Source organism: Gopherus flavomarginatus, chromosome 20 (assembly GCF_025201925.1).
Source record: "Gopherus flavomarginatus isolate rGopFla2 chromosome 20, rGopFla2.mat.asm, whole genome shotgun sequence".
Classification (NCBI taxonomy): Eukaryota; Metazoa; Chordata; order Testudines; family Testudinidae; genus Gopherus; species Gopherus flavomarginatus.
The window spans coordinates 499715-514908 of NC_066636.1; the positions used below are offsets into that span (position 1 = coordinate 499715).

Here is a 15194-nt window from a genome sequence, read left to right on the forward strand (position 1 = left end):
GCGCTCGGCCGGGGAGACCCCGGGGGTCCCCACGCCCCTCACCCGTCGTACCGGCCCCGGCAGTCCCTATACGGGCGATCGGCCAGGGGAAACCCCGGGGGTCCCCGCGCCCCTCACCCGTCGTACCGGCCCCGGCAGTCCCCGTACGGGCGCTCGGCTGGGGAGACCCCGGGGGTCCCCACGCCCCTCACCCGTCGTACCGGCCCCGGCAGTCCCTATACGGGCGATCGGCCAGGGGAAACCCCGGGGGTCCCCGCGCCCCTCACCCGTCGTACCGGCCCCGGCAGTCCCCGTACGGGCGCTCGGCCGGGGAGACCCCGGGGATCCCCGCACCCCTCACCCGTCGTACCGGCCCCGGCAGTCCCCGTACGGGCGCTCGGCCGGGCAGACCCCGGGGATCCCCGCACCCCTCACCTGTCGTACCAGCCCCGGCAGTCCCCGTACGGGTACTTGGCCAGGTAGGTGGCAAAGAAGAAACAGCTGCGGGTGGACTGGCACCAGGCGCACTGGCTGGAATTGGACAGGCACTCAGTACACGTGCTCCGCCTGGGGGGTGAGGGTGGATTAGTGCTTCCTAGAGCCCCCCCTGCTGCCCCCCCTCCACACCCAGCCTCCCCCCCGACTGTGCCAACGGGGATCCAGAACACTGCCCCTCCCAGTTCCACCCCCCTAACCACTGACCCCCCCCCAACACCCTCCCCATACACTGACCCCCTCCCAGGTCTTGTCCCCCCCAGCACCCTGCCCACATGCCCCCCTGGCCCCGCCCCCCAGCAAGGACTCACTGGTGGCACAGAACGGGGCAGTCGTGGGGGGCGCGGATGGCGTGGGGCTGTCGGCCCCGGCGGCTACACAGCAGATCCCCCTTCTTGCTACTGTTCACCTGCCACTCACAGAACGGGTCCTGGGGGGGAGCACCGGGGGGTGGTGGTCAGAGACCCTCCGTGCAGAGCCAGCGCCCCCCAGAGCCCCCTGTACCCGTTGTTCACCACTGTTACACGGCCATGGTATGTTCAGAACGAAGCCTGCCTGGGGAGGGACATAACGTGCTGAACATCGCTGTCCAGCTACCATGGGCGTAACCAGGCAGTGCGTGAAGCTGGGAGGTGTTACGGGGTGTGACACCCACAGACCCCGCAGAGACAACGGGCAGGCACGGGGGCTAGAAACTCTCCCCGGCTCACACAGCTGCTCTGCCCAGTCGGTCGCTCGGGGACCCCCGCTCAGGCTAACGAAGGTGGGGGGCGCACGGCCTGGAGGGGGGTGCAACGGTTCAGCCGTCATGTCGTACCCCAGGGAAGGTCCCCCCCACGCCCCGGTGCCCGTCTTACCGCGCTGCAGGCGTGGCAGTCCCGGTACTCCTCGCACAGGAAGCAGTTGCTGGGCGAGAGGACGAGGCGCACGGAGGCCCCCCCGCACGGCCCCCCACCCCCCGGCCTCCCCAGCCGGGCGTGGCAGCTGGCGCTGAGCGGGCACCAGCCGCAGCCCTGGTCGGCCAGGCAGGCCAGGCAGGAGGGGTAGGAGGGGCAGGGTCCTGCCCGGAACGGCTCCAGGAAAAAGTACGAGATCTCCTGGGGGGGGGAGTGGGAGAGTGAGAACCAGAGGGCACCCCAGCAGCCAGCCCCCAGGGCACCTCCAATCATGCCCAGCCCCCCAGGGAACCCACAATTACCCCCAGCCCCCCAGGGAACCTCCAATCATGCCCAGGGCACCCTGAATCACCCCCAGGGCAACCCTAATCACGCCCAGCCCCCCAGGGAACCCGAGCAGCCAGCCCCCAGGGCACCCCAATCACGCCCAGCACCCCAATCACACCCAGCCCCCCAGGTAATCCTGCCAGCCAGCCCCCAGGGCACCCCCAATCACCCCCAGGGCACCCCGCAGCCAGCCCCCCAGGGCTCCCTCAATCACACCCAGCCCCCCAGGGAACCCCAGCAGCTAGCCCCCAGGGCACCCCCAATCACCCCCAGCCCCCATGGCACCCCCAATCACCCCCAGCCCCCATGGCACCCCCAATCACGCCTACGACACCCCCAATCACCCCCAGCCCCCATGGCACCCCCAATCACCCCCAGCCCCCATGGCACCCCCAATCACGCCTAGGACACCCTCAATCACGCCCAGCCCCCCAGGGCAGCCCCAATCATGCACACAGGGGTGTCCCGGGGGTTTACACAGGGGCAGGGGGTACACGCTGGGGGCACCCAGGGGGTCACTCACGCTGCCGCCCGGCACCCCGGTGCGGTCCCAGACGAGGGTGAGCTCGCTGCTCTGCCCGGTCCCCGAGCTGTTGAGATGCCCCTCGACCTGCACCAGGTATTTGTTGCCCCGCTCGGGGCTGCCGAAGAGCCGCTGGGCGCCCGGGCGCTGCAGGGGGCGCGTCTCCTTCTCCTGCTGCACGGCCCAGCGCCCCACCTCCTCCTGCCACGGGCCGGGGGTCAGGGGGAGCCACAGCCCCCGCTCACCCCCCGCCCCACAGTGCCCCCCACTTCCTCTCCCCGCCCCACAGAGTCCCACCTCCTCCTGCCACGGGCCGGGGGTCAGGGGGAGCCACAGCCCCCGCTCACCCCCCGCCCCACAGTGCCCCCCACTTCCTCTCCCCGCCCCACAGAGTCCCACCTCCTCCTGTCACGGGACGGGGGTCAGGGGGAGCCACAGCCCCGCTCACCCCCCGCCCCACAGTGCCCCCCACTTCCTCTCCCCACCCCACAGAGTCCCACCTCCTCCTGCCACGGGACGGGGGTCGGGGGAGCCACAGCCCCCGCTCACCCCCCGCCCCACAGTGCCCCCCACTTCCTCTCCCCGCCCCACAGTCCCAACTCCTCCTGCCACGGGATGGGGGTCAGGGGGAGCCACAGCCCCTGCTGACCCCCCGCCCCACAGTGCCCCCCACTTCCTCTCCCTGCCCCACAGAGTCCCACCTCCTCCTGCCACGGGCCGGGGGTCAGGGGGAGCCACAGCCCCCGCTCACCCCCCGCCCCACAGTGCCCCCCACTTCCTCTCCCCGCCCCCCACGGAGTCCCTCCTCCTCCTGCCACGGGACGGGGGTCAGGGGGAGCCACAGCCCCCGCTGACCCCCCGCCCCACAGTGCCCCCCACTTCCTCTCCCCACCCCACAGAGTCCCACCTCCTCCTGCCACGGGACGGGGGTCAGGGGGAGCCACAGCCCCCGCTCACCCCCCGCCCCACAGTGCCCCCCACTTCCTCTCCCCGCCCCACAGAGTCCCACCTCCTCCTGCCACGGGACGGGGGTCAGGGGGAGCCACAGCCCCCGCTCACCCCCCGCCCCACAGTGCCCCCCACTTCCTCTCCCCGCCCCACAGAGTCCCACCTCCTCCTGCCACGGGACGGGGGTCAGGGGGAGCCACAGCCCCCGCTCACCCCCCGCCCCACAGTGCCCCCCACTTCCTCTTCCCGCCCCACAGAGTCCCACCTCCTCCTGCCACGGGACGGGGGTCAGGGGGAGTCACAGACCCCGCTCACCCCCCGCCCCACAGTGCCCCCCACTTCCTCTCCCCACCCCACAGAGTCCCACCTCCTCCTGCCACGGGACGGGGGTCAGGGGGAGCCACAGCCCCCACTTCCTCTCCCAGCCCCACAGAGTCCCACCTCCTCCTGCCACGGGACGGGGGTCAGGGGGAGCCATAGCCCAGCTGATCCCCCGCCCCACAGTGCCCCCCACTTCCTCTCCCTGCCCCACAGAGTCCCACCTCCTCCTGCCACGGGACGGGGGTCAGGGGGAGCCACAGCCCCCGCTGATCCCCCGCCCCACAGTGCCCCCCACTTCCTCTCCCCGCCCCACAGAGTCCCACCTCCTCCTGCCACGGGATGGGGGTCAGGGGGAGCCACAGCCCCCGCTGATCCCCCGCCCCACAGTGCCCCCCACTTCCTCTCCCCGCCCCACAGAGTCTCACCTCCTCCTGCCACGGGACGGGGGTCAGGGGGAGCCACAGCCCCCGCTCACCCCCCGCCCCACAGTGCCCCCCACTTCCTCTCCCCACCCCACAGAGTCCCACCTCCTCCTGCCACGGGACGGGGGTCAGGGGGAGCCACAGCCCCCGCTGATCCCCCGCCCCACAGTGCCCCCCACTTCCTCTCCCCACCCCACAGAGTCCCACCTCCTCCTGCCACGGGACGGCGGTCAGGAGGAGCCACAGCCCCCGCTGACCCCCCGCCCCACAGTGCCCCCCACTTCCTCTCCCCGCCCCACAGAGTCCCACCTCCTCCTGCCTCGTGCCGGGGGAGTCAGAGCCCCACTGACCCCCCGCCCCACCTCCTCCTGCCTTGGGCCAGGGGGAGCCAGAGCCCCTCGCTGACCCCCCGCCCCACAGTGCCCCCCACTTCCTCTCCCCGCCCCACAGAGTCCCACCTCCTCCTGCCTTGTGCCAGGGGGAGCCAGAGCCCCCCGCTGACCCCTGCCTCACAGCACCGTACATCCTCCTGCCACGGGCCGGGGATCAGGGGGAGCCACAGCCCCCACTGACCCCCCGCCCCACCTCCTCCTGCCTTGGGCCAGGGGGAGCCAGAGCCCCCCGCTGACCCCCTGCCCCATCTCCTCCTGCCACAGGCCGGGGGGAGCCAAGCTCCCTGCTGACCCTCTGCCCTACAGCGCCCCCAGCCTGCTCCTTGCAGCACAGACCTCCAGGCCCCACGTTGGGGCAGCCTTGACGAGCTCGGCTCGCCTCTTACCAGCTCGGGGGCGTTGGGGGCGCGGCCCAGCTTGGCGATCACGTGGAGGCGCTGCACACGGGCCCAAACAGAGATGTGGGGGGCAGGAGGGGGCCCGGCCAGCAGCGGGTAGATGAAGCCCTTGTAGACCAGGGAGACGTCCATCTCCGAGCTGGGGCTCAGCGTGATGGTCGTGCTGCGGACGATGGACACCTGGGGGGGCACCGGGGTCAGTCTGCTGCAGCCCCTCCTGCGGGGCACCCCTGTGCTGCCAGCTCACCTCCGCCGGTGTGACGAACTGGGAATGTTCTTAATGTTTGCTCTGATTACTGTGTTGGTGCCTCAGTGTCCCCTAGGCAGTACTGAATATCTAGGCGGTGGGATAAGGGGGTGTGATTGCTGCAGAGGAAGGGGCCAGTGCACCTAAATGCCTGACACTGTCTCCTGGCAACTGATGGCCTGGGCCCCCCCTCTGCAAAGGTGCCAGTTGAAGGTGTTGGAGACAAAGAGATCAGGTGACCTCCTGGCCCGGGAAAGGGGCTGAGCAGAGAGGAGGGGCTGGGAGGGGTTGTTAGTCTGCAGCTGGCTGAGGGCAGACGTGGGGGGTCTGGCTCACTGCCCCCCAGAATGGACCCGGCCGAGGGGTCCGGTTCGCTGTACCTACAAGCTCTGTGTTAGACCCTGTTCCTGTCACCGAATAAACCTGTGTTACTGGCTGGCTGAGAGTCACGTCTGACTGCAAAGTGGGGGTGCAGGACCCTGTGGCTTCCCCAGGACCCCGCTGGGTCAGGCTCACTGTGGGAAGCGCATGGAGGGGCAGAGGATGCTGAATGCTCCAAGGAGAGACCCAGGAGGTGAAGCCGTGGGAGCTTCTTGCCCTGGAGACAGTCTGCTCCAAGGGAGAGGAGGCTCCCCAAAGTCCTGCCTGGCTTGGTGGGGTGCAGTTCCAGAGCATCACCCGGGGACTCCGTGACAGCCAGTGCTGCGAGCTTCCCCCAACAGTGCCCCCTCACCCTGCTATGAGGAACCCCAGTGCCCGAACTGTTCCCCTGGCAGCTCCTCCCACACCCCCCCATGGGGGACCCAGTGCCCAAGCTGTCCCCCCTGGCAATGGCCCCCGGCCCCCACATGGGGGACTCAGTGCCCAAACTTCTCTCCCGGCAGTGCCCCCCTGCCCCCCCAGGGACCCGGTGCCTGAGCTGCCCCACCTTGTCAGGCTGCGAGTCGTTGCGGGGGTGCTGGTAGGTGATGAGGTGCAGGCCGGGCAGGAAGTTGAGGTGTTGGCAGCTTTCCAGGGAGGTGATGAACACAGGGCGTGGCCCCCACCAGCCGTAGGTGCCCGAGATCTGCCCCACACGGCACCGGCTCTGTTCTGGGTGGGGGGGAGGGCGGACAGGATGAGTCCCCACAGACCCCCTCTCTCTCCCAGGAATGCAGCCCCCCCCCTCGGGGAACGCAGCCCCCTGCCACACCCCCTTCCCCCCCCCCATTCTACCTCCCAGGAATGCAGCCCACCTGCCCTGCCCCATCTCCCCCAGCAAATACAGCCCCGAATCCCCTCTCCACAAAATGCAACAGCCCCTCCTGACACCCCCCCAGTCCATCTCCCCCAGGCAACCTGCCCCTCCTAGAGGGATCCCAGACCAGCCTCAGGCTTGGGGCAGGGCCCAGGGGGAGGGGAGGGGGCTGGGGTAGATGGGGAGGGGCTTGGGAGAGAGGAGGCAGGTGGGGAGGGAAGGGGAGAGGGAGGGAGGGGCCGGGGCCAGGGGAAGGAGAGGTGGGTGGGGAGGGGACCGGGGGGAGAGGAGGCGGGTGGGGAGGGGGCCAGGGGGGAGAGGGAGGGAGGGACTGGGGCCAGGGGAAGGAGAGGTGGGTGGGGAGGGGACCGGGGGGAGAGGAGGCGGGTGGGGAGGGGGGCCAAGGGGGAGAGGGAGGGAGGGGCCGTGGCCAGGGGAAGGAGAGGCTGGTGGGGAGGGGCCGGGGGGAGAGGAGGGGGCCAAAGGGGAGATGGAGGGAGGGGCCAGGGCAAGGAGAAGTGGGTGGGGAGAGGTTGGGGAGAGAGAAGGGAGCCAAGGGGGAGATGGAGGGAGGGGCCAGGGCCAGGGGAAAGAGAGGTGGGTGGGTAGGGGGCTGAGGGGAGAGGAGGCGGGTGGGGCCGGGCCCACGGGAAGGAGAGGCGGGGGGGAGGGGCCGGGGGGAGAGGAGGCGGGTGGGGAGGGGGCCGGGGGGAGAGGGAGGGAGGGGCTGTGGCCAGGGGAAGGAGAGGCTGGTGGGGAGGGGCCGGGGGGAGAGGAGGCGGGTGAGGAGGGAAGGGGAGAGGGAGGGAGGAGCTGTGGCCAGGGGAAGGAGAGGCGGGTGGGGAGGGGCCGGGGGGAGAGGAGGCGGGTGAGGAGGGAAGGGGAGAGGAAGGGAGGGGCCGGGGCCAGGGGAAGGAGAGGTGGGTGGGGAGGGGCCGGGGGGAGAGGAGGCGGGTGAGGAGGGAAGGGGAGAGGGAGGGAGGAGCTGTGGCCAGGGGAAGGAGAGGCGGGTGGGGAGGGGCCCAGGGGGGAGATGGAGGGAGGGGCCGGGGCCAGGGGAAGGAGAGGTGGGTGGGGAGGGGCCGGGGGAGAGGAGGCGGGTGGGGAGGGGGCCAGGGGGGAGAGGGAGGGAGGGGCCGGGGCCAGGGGAAGGAGAGGCGGGTGGGGAGGGGGCCAGGGGGGAGAGGGAGGGAGGGGCCGGGGCCAGGGGAAGGAGAGGCGGGTGGGGAGGGGCCGGGGGGAGAGGAGGCGGGTGAGGAGGGAAGGGGAGAGGGAGGGAGGGGCTGTGGCCAGGGGAAGGAGAGGCAGGTGGGGAGGGGGCCAGGGGGGAGAGGGAGGGAGGGGCCGGGGCCAGGGGAAGGAGAGGCGGGTGGGGAGGGGGCCAGGGGGGAGAGGGAGGGAGGGGCCGGGGCCAGGGGAAGGAGAGGTGGGTGGGGAGGGGCCGGGGGAGAGGAGGCGGGTGGGGAGGGGGCCAGGGGGGAGAGGGAGGGAGGGGCCGGGGCCAGGGGAAGGAGAGGTGGGTGGGGAGGGGGCCAGGGGGGAGAGGGAGGGAGGGGCCAGGGCCAGGGGAAGGAGAGGCGGGTGGGGAGGGGGCCAGGGGGGAGAGGGAGGGAGGGGCCGGGGCCAGGGGAAGGAGAGGTGGGTGGGGAGGGGCCGGGGGAGAGGAGGCGGGTGGGGAGGGGGCCAGGGGGGAGAGGGAGGGAGGGGCCGGGGCCAGGGGAAGGAGAGGTGGGTGGGGAGGGGACCGGGGGGAGAGGAGGCGGGTGGGGAGGGGGCCAGGGGGGAGAGGGAGGGAGGGGCCGGGGCCAGGGGAAGGAGAGGCGGGTGGGGAGGGGGCCAGGGGGGAGAGGGAGGGAGGGGCCGGGGCCAGGGGAAGGAGAGGCGGGTGGGGAGGGGGCCAGGGGGGAGAGGGAGGGAGGGGCCGGGGCCAGGGGAAGGAGAGGTGGGTGGGGAGGGGCCGGGGGAGAGGAGGCGGGTGGGGAGGGGGCCAGGGGGGAGAGGGAGGGAGGGGCCGGGGCCAGCGGAAGGAGAGGTGGGTGGGGAGGGGCCGGGGGAGAGGAGGCGGGTGGGGAGGGGGCCAGGGGGGAGAGGGAGGGAGGGGCCGGGGCCAGGGGAAGGAGAGGCGGGTGGGGAGGGGGCCAGGGGGGAGAGGGAGGGAGGGGCCGGGGCCAGGGGAAGGAGAGGCGGGTGGGGAGGGGGCCAGGGGGGAGAGGGAGGGAGGGGCCGGGGCCAGGGGAAGGAGAGGTGGGTGGGGAGGGGCCGGGGGAGAGGAGGCGGGTGGGGAGGGGGCCAGGGGGGAGAGGGAGGGAGGGGCCGGGGCCAGCGGAAGGAGAGGTGGGTGGGGAGGGGCCGGGGGAGAGGAGGCAGAGGGACAGGTGTGGCGGGGGCCAGGGGAGCACTCACCAGCAACAGGCATGCAGGTCTCATTCTGCACACACCAGCCAAAGGGCCCCGGCGCATGGGGCACAGGGGGGCCAGCCCCCCCAAACGCCAGGCAGGACTCGCAGTCCACCAGGAGCCGGGCCAGGCCCAGGCAGCCGGTGCTGGGGCACTGAGAGAGCGAGACAGACGTCAAAGGGGAAACACGGCCAGTGCCCCCACTGCACCACCCCACATTGGAGAGAACCCAGGAGTCCTGGCTCCCAGCCCCACCTGCTCTAACCCACCAGCCCCTGCTCCAACCCACCAGCCCCTGCTCCCCTCCCAGAGCTGGGGAGAGAACCCAGGAGTCCTGGCTCCCAGCCCCCCTGCTCTGACCCACCAGCCCCCACTTCTCTCCTGGAGCCAGGGAGGGAACCCAGGAGTCCTGGCTCCCAGGCCCCCCCCCCACACTAACCACCAGCCCCCACTCCCCTCCCAGAGCCGGGGAGGGAACCCAGGTGTCTGTACCTCACCCCTGAGGGTGTGATAAGTGGGGGATTTTCTTAGCATTTTGCATGAACGCTGTGTGCGCCTCGGTTTCCCTGGGTGCTGCATGTGGAGCGAGCGGGTGGGAGGGGGGTTGGTATTGCAGGGGGCCACGTGTGACCTCGCCCAGCAGCTGGGACCTCGGCCACTGGTCTGGAGATTGGGGACCCAGTGACTGGTGACGGGGAGGCCCGGCCCGGCTGGGGAGCAGCCGGTTCTGGCCAGGGGAGCAATGGGCTGAGGAGAGGGGCCCAGGGACCTGCCCAGCCGGGGGGAAGGAGGACGGCAGAGAGGGGCCCAGCGGCCTGGTCACTGGGGACCGCAGAGAAGGGGCGGAGGGCGGGGGCAGGATCGCTCAGGGATTTCAGCATTGGCCTGCTAAACCCAGGGCTGTGAGTTCCATCCCTGTGGGGCCTCTCAGGGATCTGGGGCACAATCAGTGAAGGGGGCTGGACTCGATGGCTCTTCGGGGTCCCTTCCAGCTCCAGGAGACAGCTAGCTAGACGGGGGGGGATTTAGGGGCTGACCGGAAGGAGGGGGCTGGCTGGGAGCCCATGGGGCCGGGCCAGACCCAGCTGGCCGGGCCGAGGGCGCTAAGACCTGCCTGGGCTGGGTCCAGACGCTCCTGCGTGACGCTGGCAGAGCCACTGCAGCTAGAGATTGGGAGTGTTGCTCCCTCTGGGGGTGGGGGCCCCAGGGACTCCCTGAGGGGGCCACGGCAGAGCCAGGCTGCTGGGGGAGTCAGGAGGGTGGTCCCAGGGGACGAGCAGAGCCCCAAGAAGGGCCCTGCGGAGCAGAGGAGCAGGGGGTCACTCACGTTGCTGTGGGGCGCGGGGCTCTGGCAGGCATCCAGGCACCAGGAGCACTCGGGGTCCTTCCCGCAGGTGCTGCTCTCCGAGTACATGGAGCAGTAATCCAGGTGGTACTGGGGGGTAGGGCAGTGAGGGAGGGGCTGCCCCTGACAGCCAGGAACCCCTCTCCCCTACCACAAACCCCTGACCCCTCCTCCCCCCCAGCCAGAGACCACCCCCGCCCCCCAACTCCACACCAGAGAGCCCCTGGCCGTCTCCCCGTGTAGAGCAGCAATAACCCCAGGGAGGGGTCAAGGGGGATAATGGCCCCCCAGGCAGCTCCTCTGCAAGCCAGGGCCTCCTTGTCTCCCCACCCAGATCCCCTCCGCAGGCAGGAAAAGGGAGGGGGGGTCCCCGATCTGTTCCCATGAGCTCCCAGGGCACGGAGGGGAAGCCAGGAGTCCTGGGGGGCAGCAGGAGGGGTGGGGGCTAGCAGAGCTGACGGACCCTGTGGCAAAGGCTGAGGACAGGGGGGCCACGGGGGGGGTTGGCAGAGCCCCAGGGGTCACTTACGTTCTGGGCGGGCACCTGGAAGACGAAGGTGGGCACCTTGTAGGCCACGAGGTCCCCGCGGGGGGCCCCGCTGAATCCCCCAGCCACCAGCAGCACGTTGTCCTGCAGCACAGCCGCCACGTGGGAATAGCGCCCCCCGGCCGCCCGCCCGGCCAGCTCTGCCGAGAGGGGAGCATCAGGCAGGGGCTGGGACCCACTGGCCCCCCGGCCGCCCGCCCGGCCAGCTCTGCCGAGAGGGGAGCATCAGGCAGGGGCTGGGACCCACTGGCCCCCCGGTCGCCCGCCCGGCCGGCTCTGCCGAGAGGGGAGCATCAGGCAGGGGCTGGGACCCACTGGCCCCCCGGCCGGCTCTGCCAAGAGGGGAGCATCAGGCAGGGGCTGAGACCCACTGGCCCCCCGGTCGCCCGCCCGGCCGGCTCTGCCGAGAGGGGAGCATCAGGCAGGGGCTGGGACCCACTGGCCGCCCGCCCGGCCAGCTCTGCCGAGAGGGGAGCATCAGGCAGGGGCTGGGACCCACCGGCCCCCCAGCCGCCCGCCCGGCCAGCTCTGCCGAGAGGGGAGCATCAGGCGGGTGCCGGGATCCACTGGCCACCTGCCCACTCAGCCCACTCTGCCCAGATGGGAGCATTAGGCTGGCGCCAGGATCCACTGGCCCCCTGGCCTCCTTGGCCCCCAGTGGGCCGCCCCCCACCTGCCATCCACTAGGGAGCTGCCCATGCCCCTCCTTCCCTCCATGTACTGGGGCATCCCCTCACCCCACCCCATCCACCAGGGCTCCCCCCCATGAGCACCAGCCACTGGGGCAGCCCCCCCCCCACTCCCCCATCCCCTGGGGCATCCCCCCTCTACCCACTCTCAGGGAGCCCCTGCCCCTCTTGCTCCCTAGGGTAGCTGAACCCCTCACCGTGGGGCAGGCTCCGCGCCAGTGCCTGGCCAGGCACCCACTGGTGACAGCCCAGGTGGTAGAAGAAAAGTTCATCCTCGTAGCACTTCTCCTCGTGGTAGTGAATGTGCACGTTGCCCCCTGCGGGCAAGGGGGGGGTCAGACCGAGGGGGCAGCACAGATGGGACGGGGATCAGACCTTGGGGGACTAATTCTCACTCATGGACCCCACACGGGGGGGCTGATGATGGAGCAAGGAACAGGATGGGGGCGTGGGGGCTCGGGGGGGAGTCCGGGGGGGGAGCACATAGGCGACAATGATGGGCCAGCATACGGTTGTGTCACTCAGCGGTCAGTGCCAGCTGGGCCCAGGGACACGGGGGGGCACTCACCACGGGAGAGTCCCTGTAGGGGTGAGGGGTTCGTGGGGGGTGCAAGGCCAGAGCGGGGTGTGATGAAGTGGGGCTGTTCTTAATGTCCCTTCTGAATACTGTGGGGGGGCCTGTTTCTGGCCGACCCTCTGGCTCCTGGCAACTAATGGGCAGGCCCTTCCCCCGCCACGGGATGCTAAAGGTGGGGGAGACAGAGAGGTCAGGTGACTTCCTGGCCCGGGAAAGGGGCTGAGCAGAGAGGAGGGGCTGGAGGGGTTTTCAGTCTCGAGCTGGCTGAGGACGAGGAGTGAAGTGCAGATGTGGGGGTCTGGCTCACTGCCCCCCAGAATGGACCGGGCCGAGGGGTCCGGTTCGCTGTACCTACAAGCTCTGTGTTAGACCCTGGTCCTGTCATCGAATAAACCTCTGTGTTACTGGCTGGGTGAGAGTCACGTCTGACTGCAAAGTGGGGGGTGCAGGACCCTGTGGCCCCCCCAGGACCCCGCTGGGGGGGGCTCACTGTGGGAAGCGCACGGAGGGGCAGAGGATGCTGAATGCTCCAAGGAGAGACCCAGGAGATGAAGCCGTGGGAGCTTCCTGCCCTGCAGACAGTCTGCCCCAAGGGAGAGGAAGCTCCCCACACTCCTGTCTGGCTTTGTGGGGTGCAGTTCCAGAGCATCACCCGGGGATTCTGGGACAGAGGGGGCCTCAAGTGGTGAGGAGGGTCCCGGCAGGGAGGTCATGGGGGTCCCAGTGGGGAGGGGGTCCCCTTGGGGAGGTTTCAGAGGGGGGTCGGAGGGTCCCGGCACGAGGGGCATCAGATGGGGGTTGGGGGGTCCCAGCAGGGGGTCAGAGGGGGTACCAGTGGGAGGGACAGGGGGGTCTCGGCAGGGTAGGAAGAGGAGGGGGGTCCTGGCCGGGGGGGCAGGGGGTTACCAGCAGGAGGGATGGGGGGTCCTGGTGGAGGGACAGAGGGGGGTCGAGCGGTCCCCATAGGGAGGGTCAGAGGGGGAACGGGGGGTCCCGGCAGGGAGTCAGAGGGTGTCAGGGAGTGTGGGGGAGTCAGGGCCCTGCACCCCGGGGTTCCCCAGGACTCTCAGCCAGCCAGGAAAGCAGAAGGTTTATTCAGACGACAGGAACACAGGCCAGGACGGGTCTTGCAGGCACAGACAACAGGATCCCCTTTAGTTAGGTCCATCTGGGGGCCCCAGGGAGGCCACTGCCCTGTTGGTCAGGGTGCCCCTCTCTTTCCCTACGAGCTCCAAAACTGAAACTCCCCCCAGACTCTCCCGGCTCCTCTCCCAGCCTTTGCCCTTTGTCCAGTGTCCCGGGCAGAGGTGTCACCTGACCTCCAACCCCCCGCCAGGTTCTCATGTTACCTGCTCGGTTACCTCCCTTCCCCAAGGCAGGCCCCCCAAACTCCCCTCCAACCCCCCCGGGGGTCTCAGGTTACCTGCTCAGGTACCTCCCTTCCCCAAGGCAGGCCCCCCAAACTCCCCTCCAACCCCCCCGGGGGTCTCAAGTTACCTGCTCAGGTACCTCCCTTCCCCAAGGCAGGCCCCCCAAACTCCCCTCCAACCCCCCCGGGGGTCTCAGGTTACCTGCTCAGGTACCTCCCTTCCCCAAGGCAGGCCCCCCAAACTCCCCTCCAACCCCCCCGGGGGTCTCAGGTTACCTGCTCAGGTACCTCCCTTCCCCAAGGCAGGCCCCCCAAACTCCCCTCCAACCCCCCAGGGGGTCTCAGGTTACCTGCTCAGGTACCTCCCTTCCCCAAGGCAGACCCCCCAAACTCTCCTCCAACCCCCCCGGGGGTCTCAGGTTACCTGCTCAGGTACCTCCCTTCCCCAAGGCAGGCCCCCCAAACTCCCCTCCAACCCCCCCGGGGGTCTCAGGTTACCTGCTCAGGTACCTCCCTTCCCCAAGGCAGGCCCCGCAAACTCCCCTCCAACCCCCCCGGGGTCTCAGGTTACCTGCTCAGGTACCTCCCTTTCCCAAGGCAGGCCCCCCAAACTCCCCTCCAACCCCCTCTGGGGTCTCAGGTTACCTGTTCAGGTACCTCCCTTTCCCAAGGCAGGCCCCCCAAACTCCCCTCCAACCCCCTCTGGGGTCTCAGGTTACCTGCTCAGGTACCTCCCTTCCCCAAGGCAGGCCCCCCAAATTCCCCTCCAACCCTCCCCGGGGTCTCAGGTTACCTGTTCAGGTACCTCCCTTTCCCAAGGCAGGCCCCCCAAACTCCCCTCCAGCCCCCCCGGTGTCTCAGGTTACCTGCTCAGGTCTCCTCCCTTCCCCAAGACCATCCCAGCACAACTCCTCTGCAACCGTCCCAGGCCAACACTGCCCCCTCATATGCTCCCCAAATACCAATATCAAGAACATTCCCATTTCCTCGCAGCGGGTCCCGACGAGGGGGGGAGGGTGGCAGAGGGGGTCCCAGCAGTGAAGTCAAAGGGGGGTCCCGGTGGAGGGGTCAGGGGTGTCCCAGTGGGGGAGGTCAGAGGAGGGTCAGGGGAGTCCTGTCTGGGGGGGCCCAGTGGGGGGGGTCAGTGGGTCCCCGCAGGGGGCTCACAGGGGGGTCAGAAGGGGTCCCCACAGTGGGATCAGAGGGTGGTCCCAGGTGGAGCATCAGAGGGGGTGTCCCAGTGCGGGGGGTTCAGAGGGCGGTCAGGGGAGACCTGTCGGGGGGGGTCTCATTGGGGGGGTCAGTGGGTCCCCTCGGGGGGGTCAGAAGGGGTCCCCGCAGGGGGATCAGAGGGGGTCAGGGAGGTTCCGGGGGGGGGTCAGATGGTGGTCCCGGGGGAGGCCTCAGAGAGGGTGCCCTGGCGGGGCGGTCAGAAGGGGGGTCAAGGGGTCCCGGCAGGGGGAAGGTTGGAGGGAGGTCCCTATGGGGGGTTCCCATGGGGGACTCAGAGGGGGGTCAAGGGGTCCCGGCGGGGGGGGTTGGAGGGAGGTCCCTATGGGGGGTTCCCATGGGGGACTCAGAGGGGGGTCAAGGGGTCCCGGCAGGGGGCTTGGGGAGAGGTCCCTGCGGGGGTCCCCGTGGGGGACTCAGAGGGGGGTCAAGGGGTCCCAGCGGAGGTTCAGAGGGGGGTCAAGGGGTCCCGGCAGGGGGGTTGGGGAGAGGTCCCTGCGGGGGTCCCCATGGGGGGTCAGAGGGGGGTCAGAGGGGTCCCGGCAGGGGGCTTGGGGAGAGGTCCCTGCGGGGGTCCCCGTGGGGGGTCAGAGGGGGGTCAAGGGGTCCCAGCAGGGGGCTTGGGGAGAGGTCCCTGCGGGGGTCCCCGTGGGGGACTCAGAGGGGGGAGCCCGCGGGGCGCGGTCGCTCACCGTACACCACCATGTAGTTGCCCAGCAGGCTGGCGCTGTGGAAGGCGCGTTCCCGGGGGCCGTGCTGGGGGTCGCGCCCGCGCAAGGGGCTCCAATGGCGCAGGTCCACGTGGAACAGATCTGTGCTGTTCACCCGCATGCTGAACCTGGGGGTGGGAGGGGG

The 15194-nt window shown here is 70.5% G+C and overlaps 1 protein-coding gene across 15 annotated transcripts in view; it reads right to left on the bottom strand.

Moving 5' to 3' along the window:
- Nucleotides 1-15194, bottom strand: part of MEGF8 (multiple EGF like domains 8) — a 62610-nt gene that overhangs the window by 35930 nt on the left and 11486 nt on the right. For 14 of the 15 annotated variants that reach the window (XM_050930433.1, XM_050930440.1, XM_050930431.1 and 11 more), the window contains 11 exons: nucleotides 15032-15177; nucleotides 11361-11480; nucleotides 10457-10614; nucleotides 9910-10017; nucleotides 8589-8736; nucleotides 5877-6040; nucleotides 4690-4881; nucleotides 2221-2421; nucleotides 1332-1571; nucleotides 786-904; nucleotides 415-546 (listed from right to left, as the gene is read on the bottom strand). In XM_050930433.1, coding sequence (XP_050786390.1) covers nucleotides 415-546; nucleotides 786-904; nucleotides 1332-1571; nucleotides 2221-2421; nucleotides 4690-4881; nucleotides 5877-6040; nucleotides 8589-8736; nucleotides 9910-10017; nucleotides 10457-10614; nucleotides 11361-11480; nucleotides 15032-15177 — 1728 coding nt within the window. The remainder of the gene's footprint in view (nucleotides 1-414; nucleotides 547-785; nucleotides 905-1331; nucleotides 1572-2220; nucleotides 2422-4689; nucleotides 4882-5876; nucleotides 6041-8588; nucleotides 8737-9909; nucleotides 10018-10456; nucleotides 10615-11360; nucleotides 11481-15031; nucleotides 15178-15194) is intronic. The other variant, XM_050930430.1, reaches the window with a different exon arrangement.